General features: G+C 37.5%; 1 protein-coding gene across 1 annotated transcript in view; it reads right to left on the reverse strand.

The window, feature by feature from the left end:
• Positions 1-554: 554 nt before the first annotated feature.
• The window catches only part of LOC139739629 (uncharacterized), a 21,242-nt gene continuing 5,089 nt past the window's right edge, over positions 555-16,707 (reverse strand). Inside the window, exons 2-4 of the mRNA XM_071650240.1 lie at positions 5,552-5,692; positions 4,290-4,381; positions 555-3,190 (exon numbers count right to left, since the gene is read on the reverse strand). Of these exons, the coding sequence (XP_071506341.1) occupies positions 2,861-3,190; positions 4,290-4,381; positions 5,552-5,692 (563 nt within the window). The 3' untranslated portion in view covers positions 555-2,860. The remainder of the gene's footprint in view (positions 3,191-4,289; positions 4,382-5,551; positions 5,693-16,707) is intronic.

Below are 16,707 nucleotides of genomic sequence, written 5' to 3' on the forward strand. Positions count from 1 at the left end.
CACCGCAAGTAAGTGCATGGAGTTATTCAGATGGATAAAACCGGATAACTTTCGCACATAACTAGTGGAAGTTTAAAACATATCAAACTCCCCCTGCCTTTCTCTCTCTCTCTCCCTCTCTCTCTCTCTGAGCTCTTTTGGGAAAGCATCGGGAATCAATGACGATTAGCAACAGCCCAAAATGCACTTGCATTACATCATTTATTATTACGAAGATACAAAAGTAATGCCATGAAATCATTTTGATCGCTAAGATAAGATCACAAACGAAATCATCAATCATTGGAAGCAATGTCAGTATTCTGCATTCTCTAATACTACTCTATTGAGTACATGACGATATAGTATGGATGAAATACAGCGCTAATTTAACTCTGTGCCACATAGTAGACATTCTGACTAATGCATCTATTTGCTTTGTAAAACAAGCAGAGCAGTATAAGTTGATAAGAACACTGAATTATTGTTGAATTTTCAATCAGGTTCCATGCCAGTTTGTGTTACAAAAAAAATCAGTTTATTTTCACAATCAACACACTCAAACAGCCTGTAAAATGTGCGCAGATGTCCATCGTTATACATAATCACGAATTTCAGACGATGCTTCTACTACCATTCTGTCTAAAACAATGACACTAACACCTAAACACGTTAATCTGCACATGCAGCATGCAATATTGCGATGAAAGTACAAGTTAAGGCGCGGGTTAACATGTTTGTTATAGTTTGCATTTCATTGACAAATGTGTATTTACAAGAGTCTTAATTTTACTTCTATGTACATCTACGCGCTACAAAGTACATTTTATAGCGCACTGTTAGAGCTGGTGCTGACAACTCGACTAAAATTACGCCTTCTTCATTTTTGTTTTTGTCCAGGTTTACATCTTATTTTTATTCTTATTCACTGCCTGGATTTTCTGTCAGATATGCCTCATATCAAATTTGCTTGCATTTTTTTTTTCTTTTGATGTAGAACGATTTTTGCCACTGCGGTATCGAATGATTTACACAATGATTTTGCAGATGATATGTTTCATCGGAATGACATGATTACTTTAGGTAAGATCAATTTGGTAGTTTTTTTTTTCAAAAATAAAATATTATACTGTTCCATGAATTTTCGTTTCCTTCCTATAATTATAACGCTAGTGATCCTTCATACGTCGTTGTACGTGATGAAAGATGTCCATCTTTGCTTGTAACATCATGACACTGTTACGTAACTTCCGTTGAGACTACGTGGCTGAAATCAAGCTGCTCAAGGTAAAAGAAAATAAAAACAACCTCTTCTCGTTTGAGTGGACCGTAGTGAATAGAATATATTAAAACAAACAGAATAGTAGAAGTTCACTTAATTGAAAACATAATATAAGACAGGTGTGTAATCATATAGTAAGCTTCGAAATGACAATTGAAGAATGTGATGTTGTCGTCCGTAAAGTTTCTTATTATCCTGTTCAGAAAAATTCACCATTATGTCCTTGTTTCACATCAAAGAGAAGATAAAATATTATTCTTTCTACAAATTATAATCTTGTAAGGGAATAAAGAATTGATAAATCGTCGACCAAAGTCTTAACCTTTCATGATAATCTCACAAAATCGTGAATGAAGATTAATTTCTTATACTTTTTTTTTGTAATTGTAAAACCAGAAAGAGAGCTTCGATACGATGACATCACCAGGTCATTTAATTTGTTTGTACATTTTAGACCAATATCGATCAACGTTTCTTGGAAACATTTGAAACACGGATATTCTGTAACCTCGTCATTTATATCTAGTTTTTTAAAGGAACTTCTTACATTGTGCATACTCTTTTTGTGTGTGAGTATGTCTACGAGTTATGTCACTTGAATAAAGCTTAGTATTGCAGTTTTATTTACATCGATTTGACGCCTTGAACAGACTCATGTTATGATGATGGAGAGGTATAAACACAGTCGTTGATATTCCCTGTTCCGTTTGTCAGAAATACGTTTGTTGCATAATAAAATATACGAAATCCTCAACGTTTAAATTGTGAAGTGTTTATGTATGACACGTAACGTTGAATGGGATTCACTCCGTCATAAACAAGAATCCACTGCTCGAAATAATAAAACAGTCGATTGACTGCTAGTCAACCGCTTGGCCTGGCCGACATTATTAGTGAACAACAATGGTTGCCGATTTACGCTGTGCCGATGAGGCGTACAACAACTGCTGATAGAAAGAAAAATTAAGGAGAGGGTGACGAAGAAAGAAAGACAGAGGAAAGCACCAGAAGATTAAAAAAGAACACACAAAATTGAATCATCTTGTGTATACATTTTTGCGTATGTCTGAAGTCATTTTCATCAGCAAGATGCCTGAAAATATGCATAAATTAAACCTCTGTCATAATACGTCATACTCACATACATCCATAATCATACCAAACGAAAATAATCCTGACTGAGCTTTGTCATAGGATGAACCTGCTACAGTAAAAATGTTTATCCTTGCTGCTCGGCAAGCCTTTGGTTCTAATGATTTAGATATGAAGTATACCAACTGCTTCTACATGCTAATGGTTATGTCGTTGCCAAGTTACGCAGCCGTTTCATGCACTGAGTATACATGTATTCACAATGGTGTGTTAGGTACAGAAAGATAACGTTAGTTCACCAAGTTTAAAATGATGAAGATTCAAGGCGCTTTGATATCAATTACTTGCTTCATACTTAAGAACTCACAATACTTGCAATGTCTCTGAATAAAACGAAAAAAATTATTCTTGATAGCACGAACAGTGGGAAGTTGTTCCGTTACCGTTTTTAATTCATGCATGATACATCTTATGTGCTAGCGTTAAATCTTCACTAGGTGGCGCTGTCTATGATTCTGTGCACTTTTCCACGACGTTCTCCGAGTCAACGATGTAGAGCCCCGTGTGGGCGCGCTCGACTCCCTCCAGCGTTGGTGCCTGTTGGAGCTTCTCGATCAGATCCGTGGCTGGCTCCGTATCAGTGCCTAGCCCCTGTAACTCGCAGCGAAAGACCAGATCAAAAGGTTGGAAAGGAATTGCTGGAGTGAAGCGCCGGTACAGGGCCCAAGGACCGATTTCGTACTGCTCGGATGCTGCAGCGCTTTCTTGCAACAGTTCGAGGCCAACAAGTTCCTCCAGCATTTCCTCAGCGGGAACTTCATCCAAGTCAGTCGTTACCTGGACAACGAAAATGACATAATCGCGTGACATTTTCCTGATAGAAGAATATAATCTGCAAATATTCAAACTGAATGAAATAATCAAGTCGAAGTTCACCAGTAAGTACAACCATCAGAGACTGTTTCTTCCTCATGTCTCACTCTAAAAGGGATAGTATAGAGTTTCGGTTGAGATGGGGCTTCAGGTTTCCAACGTGTTTTGATGACTTTTTTTTTTGGGGGGGGGGGGATAAAGAGAAACCTCTTATGAAATATTAAATAGAATGACTATAATTCTAAAAGTAATCAAGAGTTTATTTGATGAAAATCGATGTTAAAGTGGCTTAGATATCCAAAACAAAGCGATCCTAATAAAAGGTGAGACCCCCCTTTTATAACACTTTTTGTAGGATCACTTTGTTTTATGTTGTTTCTGGGTACCCCAGCCATTTCAGAACCGATTTTCATCAAATAAAGTTTTTTATTTCTCTTAGAATTGTAGGCTCTTTAACATTTTCATAAAGTGGTTTCTAAGTATCTCGCAAAACGTTAAAAACTGAATCCTCACATCAACCAATACTATATTATCATCCCTTTAAAGAGTACTCTTTGTCCATTCCTGTAATACACAGTGAAATAACAAAGTCATTGTAATAGCTTGACTTCGATCTTTATAATGTAGTGTACTTTTTTTTGGGGGGGGGGGGGGTGGGTATCATAATGTTCTTCCTTCATTTCTTAATAGGTCCCATCTTATTGCTCAAAAAGCACAACATTAATGTGGACGAAAAATCAGCGTTTCATAGAAATCGACGGTCCCCAAACGCAGGAAAGCCTGAATGATACAAATACATGCTCTTATTACTTTAGAACTTCACATTTCTGCTCAAATTAATCAATATTGGCTTTTCTAGTTTTTGGTAATGAACAGATGCGTATATACGCAGGCGAAACCTGTACAACGTTGCTGCAAAAGATATGCATAAAAACGAAGAAGAAAGAGAACAGAGCCAATTAAGGAATTGGGTTAGAAAAAATATAGTAAGCATCATAATTATGGAGCTGTACAAGACTGCAAAATGCTAAATTAAATTTATCATTGCAGCACAGATACTCACCTTGAATGAAGATATTAAGAAGCAGGATTCGGTTTTGGCGGGAAGATCTGGGGCTACTGGTCCCTCACTCGTCTTCGTTTCGTGATAGCCTCCTGTGAGTTATGGAAAAAAAATGAAAACATGATTGACTATAATACCGTTATCATATATTATTTTTAGCATCACTTTCAGTTTACGTTTTCTGCATGTTCTGGCTTGTGGTTATTTGCTACAGTAACTGCTTTTCCTCTTCCGTTTTCATTTGTCTTCTGCTTTCCTTTTCTGGTAGATTCTAGCGATCATAACTTCCCTTCTACTCCTCATCCTCCTGCTCCAAGTAATTCTCTGCTAGTTCTCTAACTCTGATCTGTTGCCTTGGTTATCTGTATGATTTCCTTCTAAAAAGTAAACCTTTCACAGACATCATTCATGAAATTATTATCTAGTCAAACATGCAGGAGATTAAGCAATAAAATGCAGTAATCAAAATCAGAACACCAGACTGTCATACTTCATAAGGAGTTCCAAATTTCAAAACATTCTGAGACTTTGAAGTTCGGAAACGAGCAAAGAAGATTTGAACGAAAATCACAAATCATAATCATGTTTGACCAAATCGTTTTATTTTGCCAGATTCTCGGCTTTAATGTTTGTCAAGGTATCCATGGTATCGCGGAAACGTAAAACAGTGGTATCAACTTTATCACAGTTAGTGTATTATGTGTCTCCATTAATTCTTTTTACCAGCAGTGACCAGAGGGCTACATACTCGCCAAATAAGTTTGCTATGATGATATTGCCATTGGTATTATTGACGATAATAATATGACAGTTACAAGAATTGACGTTTTATACCTATATGATTTTAATTTTCACATTATCATTCCTTTGCTATTGCCTGTGAAATCAATATTACTATACAAATGCATATATGTATTATAATCTGTATGTATATATACATTCATTTATATATTCATATCCTTTAAAAAAGTTCTTTCCTAATGAAGCTGAAGATAATTCAATTCAATGCAATTCAATAGTTTATTTATTTCCATCATCACAAAGAAAAGAAAAGAAAAAGTTGACATAATCCAAAGTGATACATGTTTTTTTCATTTCTCTTACACTCGTCTGATAAAGGATTTTTTCAATACAATATAAAGTATATTATACACGAATGATGTCGTAAAAAAGAAACAATGCACTTTGTCATGACAACAAAAATAGTAAATAATCACAATGATGGAAAACAGTGTTCCACTAAAGATAATTAAGCTACTTGCCAGGATAGTTGGTCTGTAGTCCCGGAGGACCGTGGCTTTCTCCCAACGCTTGGAGGAGCTCGATGGAAGGTTGCGACATGTCCTTCATCACCATCTCATCCGTGTCGTTAAACGTGGCAAAGTTCATGTACTTGTACCTCCCTGCATTTAGTACAAATTATAGTGCAAAAGAAAGTCAATTAAGAGGAAACAGCAGAGCAAAGAAGATGGCAGTTCTTCTAAAATTGATTACTTGAAACATTAACAATAAAAGAAATTGATGTCAACTCCATTTTAATACAAATTTAATGAACTTATACAACATTTGAAGTCTCGTGTGGGCATTATCGTGATGAACAGGTCATACGATTGTGCATCCAACCTCGATACCTTCAAATTTGAACTGAAAACCTGTTTTTTCCATCAACTTTGTGAATTATAATGTGACACGTTGTGGTAGCCGGGCGCCTATGAATGTTTCTACAGATAAATGGCGCTATATTAATGTTGTTTCATCATCATCATCATCAGCAACAGCAGAGACAAAGTTCCTGAAATGTAAGGTTTCAGTTTCAGCCAACGTATATCTATTACGATGTTACAAAACTTCTCGAATTGAAAGAAGAGGAGAGGAAGTTCGATGGAAGATGCATTGTCGAACTCCTTCTTTTTATATTGTTCGCCTTGAATTAATGTATCTTATAGTTGTTCCAACGCTAATTGCTACGAAACGTTTGTCATGTAACACTGTCAACTGAACTCAGAGCGTTGAATGACTCCCCGCCTGCGATATAACCTATGTGATAAAAATCCAAAGTGTGAAGTGTGAAGAAGGAGGAAAAAATGGAACAATTTCCCTATCGATTCTGTGATCTCTCAAGTTGAGAAAATCACCGATAAACCAATTGTTTTGGTTTGTACCTCGAAAGATTTCAAGTTTGCTAATAACACACGCACCGTAGGGGGACTCTCTCCCTTTATGTCGAATCTCTCTGCATGGAGAAAAGTGACATATGCCCCTCTTCCCCCAACACGCAAATCATACTACACCTATTAACCCTGTCACTCTATATACATAATATGTTAGAGAGGCGTACCTGGGGTCATAAAAAAGCATTCATAGGGCTTTTCACTGAGCAATGGGAATCTATGTAAAAAAAAGACGTTGACATTGATTTGACAAAGAGGATAACAAAAGCCGATAACACAATGGATGCCAATAAAGACAATGAAAATCACAGAGGATAACGATCATCTCGTATTCAAGACGATCACGAAATACACGTAAAATGTCAGGGTTACTATTCTACAATATCGATGTATTGACAAGACCTTAGGCAGGAAGGTAGCAGTAATGATAATTTCATGCAATGTTAACCAACTGCACTATAAAGTATTGCGGTGTATAACCCTTTTATTGTTAACATAAGTAACAGTAGAAGTAACAACAAATATAATAAAAAGAATTACAAAATCTTTTATATATCAGCCCATACACATAAAATATGTTGTACAACTTTGAAAATCAGAAGCCCACTGGCCTAATTATGTTATGTTCACACGCTTTTAACAATAACGGAATATCCTGATATAACGCTTTCTTTGGCAGATTCTTTTCTTTATCCTTTTTATATTTTCATAATCTGGGTACAACCGTTAGTATTCAGGTTCTGCGTAATTCATAACCTCGTCACCGAACCAATAGGAAATATGACTGTTATGTTATGTTAATGTTATCTGTTTTTTTCATCTGATATTGCAAATGGGATGTCATCACGCCGCTTCTGTGATTTTAATAATTCATGTTTTGCCGCACATTTTGTCGTGTGTGTATCCTATCACTGTCCAACCTACAGTGCTCCTGGAATGGTGTATATCTGATTCATTAAAAAAAGTCACTGGAAGAATGGGTATATTGAAGGCCTGCTTAAGAGGGTTTTTTTTTTTTTTTTGTTAAAGAGAGAGATTGATCTTCATTTTCTAAACGATGTCCGCTTTTTAAATATGATTTATTATCAGTGCTCATCCTACATACTCCAAATTTGTGTGCTGCTTGTCTTTAAAAGAAGACGATAGAGAGTAACCAGACATGAACTAGACATTCCGGAGAGGGGAACTATTTTCTTTCTCTTCTTTAAACTTCCTATTGACATGAATTAACGCGAAATCACGTCTGAGGGATTGAGAGCGAGTCTATGTCTAGATCTCTTTAGATCCTAGCTACATGACTCATCCTATTGTTCGCAAGATTTGGAGAGCATGGCATCGAGCATTCCTCATTTCTCCTCCTGGCCTGGATGGGCTTTCCGGAATATTGCTTCGTGCTATCCCATTTTTCCTCCCCGCTTACGTGCTTAAGGACTACCGGGTGAGATATGGAAGGAAAAATAAAAGCAGGAAAAGAGAAGCGAAGGAAAAACTGTCGGAGATGAAAGATGTGCACATTAGTCTCCTCCTTCCAGACTGCATTACGCAGGTAGGGTAGAAACTCATCAAATACAAAGATTATACGCAAATATGTTCTCTATGCATAGAGAAATACGGCAACGTCACAATTTTATGGCATGATATCAATTTTTACAATGCAAATGTTTTTCGACGAACAAAAAATATCAAAGAGTACGATTAAAATTTTCTAAAACCTCGTTACTTTATGTCAATCTCTCAAAATCCTAATGTCTGTAAATTTGGACTAAAATCAATGAAAATAATGCTATCTATGCTAGAACACTTCACTTTACTGCATTGAATCCGACTTGGCATGAAGGCCGGTATGCCTCCAGAGCACGTCTTTCTTTCATTAAACTTATAACCATGCTGCAACACTACACCTTAATGTTGTGAGTCATCGTTTATGTCAACAAGGAATGAAAAGTTCGAATACCCGTGGAGCTAATTTCATCGATCATTGTTTCCCCTCCGTTTAGGGAACTGATCGTTGTTCAGATATCACTCGCTATTTTGTCGGCATGTCCAGAGATTATGCATTTCATAACGCTCATGTCTCACGCGCTTAATCGTGACAGACTAAACACATTTCATCACTGAAGTTTATAACAGTTAAATAATCTCAAGAAGATAGGGTCTTATAATGCCAACCAGATCGACGCTTCGACAGAGTATTCATATCTTCACATTATCGCTCACTCTTTCATAATATGACATTTGTCTGTATTTGCTGATTAACAGTTGCTGACAACACGAATATTCCGCTATCGATGACTTTCCTGTGTTTTCTGATGCAGACGGAAGACCAATTGATAGATTATCTTCCGCCCCAGCATCCTTTCACAGGTATCATCAAAATCACTTTGCACTTTACCCTGGCAATTTTAATCAAGTCAGTTATAGACAGTAAACTTTTCCAGACGTTTTACCTTGGAAATCGGAAGAACAGCATGCGCACGGAACTCTTTTTTGGGGGAGTTGTTTTGTTATACGCTTACATGATATTCTTTACAGTAAAAAAAATGAAAGTTCTCAATATCACCAAGCAGTTCAGATTCTTTAGCTATATATGTTTTTAGCTATATGTTTTTTTTTGCGAAACTCTCGTTACTCTAAGCAACCTTTCAAGTACTAGTATATCTTATATTCAATGGGGTAGGAGACGTTAGTAATTCATTGCCACATTTCGCCTGGTCAGAATCCTCACATAGTCACAGTGCCCTGTGCCAAATTCCTTCCCCCTTCTCCTTACAAGACACTTTGAAATAAGCAGTCTATGTGGAGACGGTGATGCAAACATTTCATGGCAGGAAATCAAATCCTCCCCGATCGATCATCGCCCGTTATTTGCAAGTCTGATGAATGCTCAGTCCGGCGATGCCCCAAGAGGCTGCGAGACACGAGCGGCATGGTGACGGGCACCTGGCTCGCCCCGATCGTCTCCTGTGCATGATTACGTCACTCCACTCTAGAAATGCTGAAAAGGAAGACAGCAAATACTAACTACACAGCTTTCACAACCTGTTTAGTGATTTGCAGGCTTTTGTAATCAGCAGGCTTCTACATTTTGATAGCCTTCAGGGCTCAGCTTTTGCCAGAAATATTAATGGTATCTGTCTAGATTTTCTCGAAAAACGAGAACGTCTAACCCACGTCCTTGCTGAGAAGACATTGATGACAATGCCTTCTAAACACAGCCTCTTACACGGACTAGAGGCTTCGTCTCCTCTCAAGTAAAATCTTGTCTCTTGTTGAACAATTTTCAAGACAAGATTCTGACATGACGAACATTCTCAGACAAAGAAATGAGAGGGCTGGTAATAACAAGTGTCCTGGGGATTAGTGTTTGCCTGGCTTGTGTGGAGAATGTAATTCGAAACCTCAGTTATGATCAATAAACATAAAACGACTGGAGCAAAGTTGATTAAATATTATGTGTATTCATATTGACGAATGTAACGTTATTTGATATCACTTATTCAGGCTTGTACCAAGGCTCTATACTATGGAGCATCTATGGCGCAAGACAACTGCGACTGTGTTCGCAACCAAACGAGGAATGCCTATAAAAACACACAAACACAGAGAAACCAATTTTTTAGCTTCTGCTTCTTAGTTTGTTTGTTTGTTTGTTTGTTTTGTTTTGTTTTGTTTTGTTTTGTTTTGTTTTGGGGTGGATGGTAAACTGAAAATGAAGACGAATGTCACTCTCCATCCTTTTCTTTTTTCCTACGAAAGATTTCTTTCCCAAATGTTCGCTTTTTGCCCTTATTGTTTAAAATCCATGACCGTTGTATTCCAATCAATAGAAATTACAGAGTGTTTATATCATTCCCTCTGATGTTGTAGTCATATTATTACATGGATATACAGATATCGCCATTTTTCATCTCACGACACACTTTCTTACATTCACGGAGTTGTATCACGGAGGAGAAATGTTGGCAAGGCTATGCACTCTTGAGAATACACGCGTGACATATGCCAGGGGATTACTGGCAATCATGACGGAGAATCGTGGTCTTTACGAATGTCACCAAAGTCTAATCTGGCTTTCCCCATTTCATTCCCCGATGGTTCATCTTCCTCGTGGGTCCTCTGAAGAGAGAGAGACTGGAGTGAAGAATGCAGCAGACAGCCAAACAAATACGGCTGTCTGGGCGATAAGAGCCGACTTTCAACGACATCAGATCCACTTTCATCATCTGAAAGTCACAACAGTCCTCCTCGAGTTCTCATCCCCGGCACGTGACCGACTGAGGAGTGCTTGTGAAGAGCTAATGTCGGAGGTGGGGGGGGGGGGGGGGGGGGAGGAGGGAGCGTTTTCCAGAAGCTTCCAATCAACATCAACAACCAAAACTAAACGAATGGATACCAAAGAAATTTAGCTAGCTTCACGTCATGATTCTTCCTCTCCGCCTCTGTCTCTCTCCCTCTGTTTCTCTCATCCGTATTTCTCTTTAGAGAGCAGATGATCAGACTCATGTGAAAGTATAATGCAGAGATCTACTAGCAGTCTCGACAAGAGGACATTTTCATTGTCACATTATCAACTAGCAAATATATTGGCAAAGGAAGTAGACCTAACCTAAAGGAGACAGACGCAGCAGGATGATAAGAATGTCAATATTTTGATGTATTGCTACTATCAAAAGATGTCAGTACTGACAAAAGAAAGGTTTTTCGATGGTGATCGAATATCGCTATAGTGGACAGTTGGTATTGATGACTCGGAATGGCTCAGAAATGTTTATGTAGACTCTTTAAAAATATAACAACAAAAATCAACTCAGACGGACAAAGTGACAAACGAACAAAAACATACGCTGCGTTAAGGTGGCTTTGATTAACTGACATTGATGAGGGGAACAAGACTTGATATCACAACGAGTAATCCAAAGTTGTTACATTTTGCAACTGGAAGCACGGCAATAAAACCCCATTATGAAATCATAATACAAGCTGTCAGGATCGATGAATCAACGTTCGTTTCTACCTTCACATCCTCTGCCCAACGGCAGTTCCTCAATCCACTCTAGGTTGGGATAACGAGGATGGATAGGGATGCAGTCCGTTGTCATGGTGACGATAATTCTGACATCGGTAGTCGTTAAGTTGGACACGCGAAGAAAAGAGGTGCGAGGGCACAGCCTCAGCACACTTTGATTGAATTCGCATATAGTCGTGCCCGGAGACTGCTAGAGTGTTAAGTGATTGAAAGATGGAGTAGAAGCGAGCGTTTTACGTGAGATCAGCTGTACGGGCAAACGTTATCCCTTCTTCCTTCTGACAGCCTCCTGGGTGTCCCAGCTCGCCAGTTAGCCCACATAAGGCTCTCAGTGAAGTTTGTATCTCACATAATTGACACATTTTGCCAAGCCTCAAATGTATGTATCTGTGATAATCACCTAGTAAAGACAGCCCTCTTGCAAAAGTTATCATCTAAAGAGCTTTCCGCCTACCCACCCCCCTTAAATAATGCTACAGGAAGAAATGTTCTGATCTTGAGCTCTACATTTATGTTGTAGTTTACCACTTTTATTACAGTTTAATCACAAGAAAAAAAAAACACAAGAGCGAATCATTTTCATTTCATTGGCGTTGTTCTTGTTACTGATTGATATTGTCCTCGATAGACGGGCAAAAGTTATACCACATAATCATATCCTGTTTATTTAGATGTGCATGTTTTACACACTTTGCAGACAGTAAACATTGGCAAAGTCTTGAATTAAGTCGAACCACCTGTTTCTTGTAGGCAGGATACGCCGACCACTTTGCCAAGACAATCTTCGGCGTTATACTGTATAATTCCACACTATATTGAAGCTAAAGATAAAGAAGTATATTTAAAAAACACAATTGTATAAGTGTCATGAAAATTAAGCAAAAGAATGAGGATGTTTTCAGTGAGTTCATGGCTCATATTGAGTCTATACCTACTGATTTGATACTAGGCCTTGAATTTTTAAGATGTGACATCTGATCTCACATTGTATACATTTTGATTTAACGTTTTGGTCAATAATAATTTGCAAAGGTATTTCAATTTCATTCGAAAAAAAGCAGGTGCTTTTAAGAACCACCCACTTTTCCTTGCTCTTGCATTATAGTGACCATAATATTATATAAGTGACATTAGTAAACGATTTGAAAATTCAGATTACGTAACACCTTTCCGAGAACCCTATCTGAGACTCAGTTTGTGAATGAATGTCACATATAGTCGATGAAATCACTAGAATGATTCTTGCGAATTAAATGTTGTTGCTCTCTCGAGTCCCAGGAAAGCATCTCTGTCACAGGATGAGTTGTTTCACGCTCCAAATTGGTCCATTTCCACTGCCGGAATAGGCGTTGCTCTGGGGCCCAGACCATTCTACAATGAATAATCATCACTAATCGTTCCAATCTACGACCCTGGGTGGCGACATCCAACGCCCAATCAAATGCGCATATACATGATATACACAAACTTTCCACCTATACACAATATGAATACACACGCACAGCCACGCACACTGTCTTGCGCTATCGCTTAGAATAGTTGATTTACATCCTCCGTTTTGGAATTGCTTCCCTCCTACAGTCAATGTTCTTTTTAGTTGGCAAAGTGACAATATGATAACGGGCATGTCTAGCTGCCAAAACATTTGTCAACATTGTACATGACATTCCTCTGGCATTACAACGGTATTGGTCGAAGAATTCAAAGCGTTATCATCCAGGAAACTTTAGGTCATTTTATTTCTTTGTTCGTGCGTGTGTGTGTGTGTGTGTGTGTGTGTGTGTGTGTGTGTGTGTGTGATAACGAGAAAAGATAATGCATTCTTTGCATCCAAACTTGGATTTTTCTTTTAATTTTACAGCTATTTTCGGTATCCTATTTTTGTTTTGTTTTGATTTTTAAATATCGACATTTCGCAACGATGGTCTTTCATCAGTTTTCAGTGCAACATGTACATCAAAGGGGATTCGGAACCCAAATATGATTATGGTTTGAGTCAATGCAGAAGTATTAGTAAAATACATCAGTGAAGTTTGAGGAAATTCAGACAATCCGTTTTAAAATTTAAGGTCATCGATGACTACCATATTTTTCATGTCACAGTCGGACAACAATATGAAGAAAAAAAGCAAAGAGAATTCAACAAAATTCCATTTTTGTGATAATCACTCTTTCCTCCCACTTGCCACTGACATTTGAATACCAAGTGCCTCTTTATTATGCTAGAAAACAGAAAATGTGTTTAATTCTCTCTATACATACTAAAAAATAAAGGTTCAAATTTGCACCCTATTTGTCCCTATAGCAGCACCCTGGGGTGCACAATTGCACCTTTTATTATGCAAGTAGAAAATAAAATCTCTTAATATCCATATTCGTACCTACAAAGATGCAGACATATCCATCAGAGTGTAAGTTTGATCTTGCGAGTAAAACCTTCGTACTCGTGGTCCAAAAATTCACAATGTATATTAATGTTTATGGTGCATGTTTGCACCCTTGATTAGCACAAAACTGAGGGTGCAAATTCGCACCCCTGCAGATTCAACGTATTGCACCTCTAAGGGTGCAAATTGCTTATTGGGTTGCAAAGTTGCACCCTATAGGGTGGCTGTATTGCGACAATTTTGGGGTTCAAATTTGAACTCGTATTTCTTAGTGTGTATGTTTCCTCAATATCGTTGTCCTACTATGGCATCACGAATTATGGTCTTCTTATCTAGCAACAGCGGTACCGCAACGTTTAAGAATCGTAACTTATTAACAGATTGTCCAATTTTCCTCAGACATTACGGATGTGTTCTATTAATATTTCTGTATGCACTTAATCCACATAGACTATTTGGGTTTATTTCCTTTGAACGACAATCACATAAATATACCTGAAAGAGCTATTCCATACCACGTTCAGGTTGGAGTTCATGAATAAGAGTATGGGACCGTAGAGGTGCACGGCATCGAAATTCATCAAAAGAGGAAGTTGTGGAATTTTGATGTTTTACATATTCTTGGAAAAGTCATATCAGTCAGAATATGCAAATAGAAGGATGTGAAGATGTCATCACATGTCTACCAAAGACCCGAACATAAATTTTCATTAATTGTCCTATTTTGATACCAAATCAAATTAATATGATTCAATTTAACAGCTATTGAATTCTTTCAACAGCGCACCTGAGAATACTGTAACAATAATTACATGGTCTATAAGAAATATGAGCCAATTTTAAACAGTTCAGGATTTCATCCAATGAAAGTTTATTATGTTCTGGGGAGACGGAGGAATATATAATCAGCAATTGCTGTAAACATTGAGTCAAAGACAAAAACAGTACACAAACTTAATGCAGGTGGATGCCCTAGTTAGGATGGCTGGAAGACGACTACATGTGAATGAAATGGGCCTGTATCTGCAGGGTGAATTTGGGGCCAAGTGGCAAATGTACAACAAACATATTTTTTTAGGGGGGGGGGGGCAGGATGGTGTATGTATCCTAAAAATCTCATTAGTGGAATATAGCAACGACTTCATTAATAATCTCTCGATTTCGTTCATTGATATAGTTACTCCAATAACCGTAGTGAACGAAACGTGTAGAAAATCTAAAACTATGTAAAATAACTGATTTAATCTCAATTGGAATGGGTAGATTATACAAGATTTTAATTTTCAAGTTGTTTGCCAACAAACCGTGCCCTATTTACAGTCACCACGATAGAACATCTGACTTGGAAAATTGATTTCTTTTTTTTCCGAAGAAAGTTACTTATTAAGTGTCAAAATATGTGATTTCATCCCTGTAGAATTCGGGACATGGGTTTGAAAGGTGACAGTCATACCCAATTATCAAGTATTTTCATATCGACACATATTGTTGATTCTTATATCTAAATGACGATTACATTTCTGTACATCTTTATCTACACACAAAGTATGCATATACCCGGCAATACATTATATATATGTGTGTGTGTGTATAATATATACAAATTTTTATAGGCCTCTGTGAGTATGTAAATACCTATCCTTGTGTGAATGCGTAACAATGTTTGTTTTAACGTTTTTCATATGGTTCTTTAATGAGAAGTACATGAAACAATGAGAATTTGGCAGATTGTAATCCCATAATATTCCAAGAATATGATCACGTGTGCGAGGACAAAAATGATATGGAATGGCTCTCAGAAACTGTACCTACTTCAACAGGAATGTTTGTTTCGTTATGGCATAGGGATAAGGCCCTAAGATAGCTGACAGATTTTATCATTTACATATCATTTAAATATCATATTAAGATATAGTATATATTCTGGCCTATTTCTTGCCTTTCTACATGTCACAAAACCAATGACATACTGGAATTCTTATGCCAACTGAATACTGCATACTGCATGCCATGAATAAATACAAAACAGACAAAGCAAGAGTCGGAATTCGGTTTTCGAAAGACTGGCAGATTCTTTTCCTCTTATTTTATAACTAAATAATGATGGAATTGGGGTGGAATGGTTCACCATTATTTCACCGTTTATTTCAAAGGTTGATTTTACAGTGTTTGTTCACATTGTGGTGGAAGTAATTTCATTCTTTTCAAAAGACCTTTTTAAAAAAAGGGCAAACGACGCTCGTACAAAAAAAAAATCATAGAAAAAATTCACACAATGTAGTATGTGTCATCGACCGAGTGTGATAATGTCCTATTCAACTCGGTCAAAATATTCGTGGCTAGAGAGCCGTCACATTACTGTGTACCCGTGGGCTGTTGGTCGCCATTATTACCGCCTTCGCCCTTTCTCTCTCTCTCTCTTTTATGTCTCCTACGTACATCAGGTCATTGTGTGATCAAAAAGCGCCCTGTTCAAGCTGCTTATGAACCCCAGTGGTTAGGTTGCTGCTGTATTTAGCATGCTACCCCGGAGATATTTGCATTACATTTCTGTAAATGCGAAACCTAACAGGCGGCCTGCAGGTGTGTTCAGGTCGTCCCAGGAAATTGCTCGGTCTCTTGATTTTGTTTTCCCTTTGTTTTGTCCGTGATTAAAACAGTTGTATGTGGAAAAATACGTTGCAGATGTTTTCTGTTTTAAGTTTTGGAAAGGCTAGCGGCAACAACATCACCCAAGCAGCATTATGACTTCTTAATGGGTCCATAATCAAATTGCTCTCTTAAGAAACGGTAAAAGAAAAATGTGATTTCAAAGATAACAATAACACAATGAC

The sequence above is a fragment of the Diadema antillarum genome, unplaced genomic scaffold, assembly GCF_040938485.1.
Source record: "Diadema antillarum isolate AM-2024a unplaced genomic scaffold, OU_Dant_1.0 seq00000809_RagTag, whole genome shotgun sequence".
In the NCBI taxonomy this organism is placed as follows: Eukaryota; Metazoa; Echinodermata; class Echinoidea; order Diadematoida; family Diadematidae; genus Diadema; species Diadema antillarum.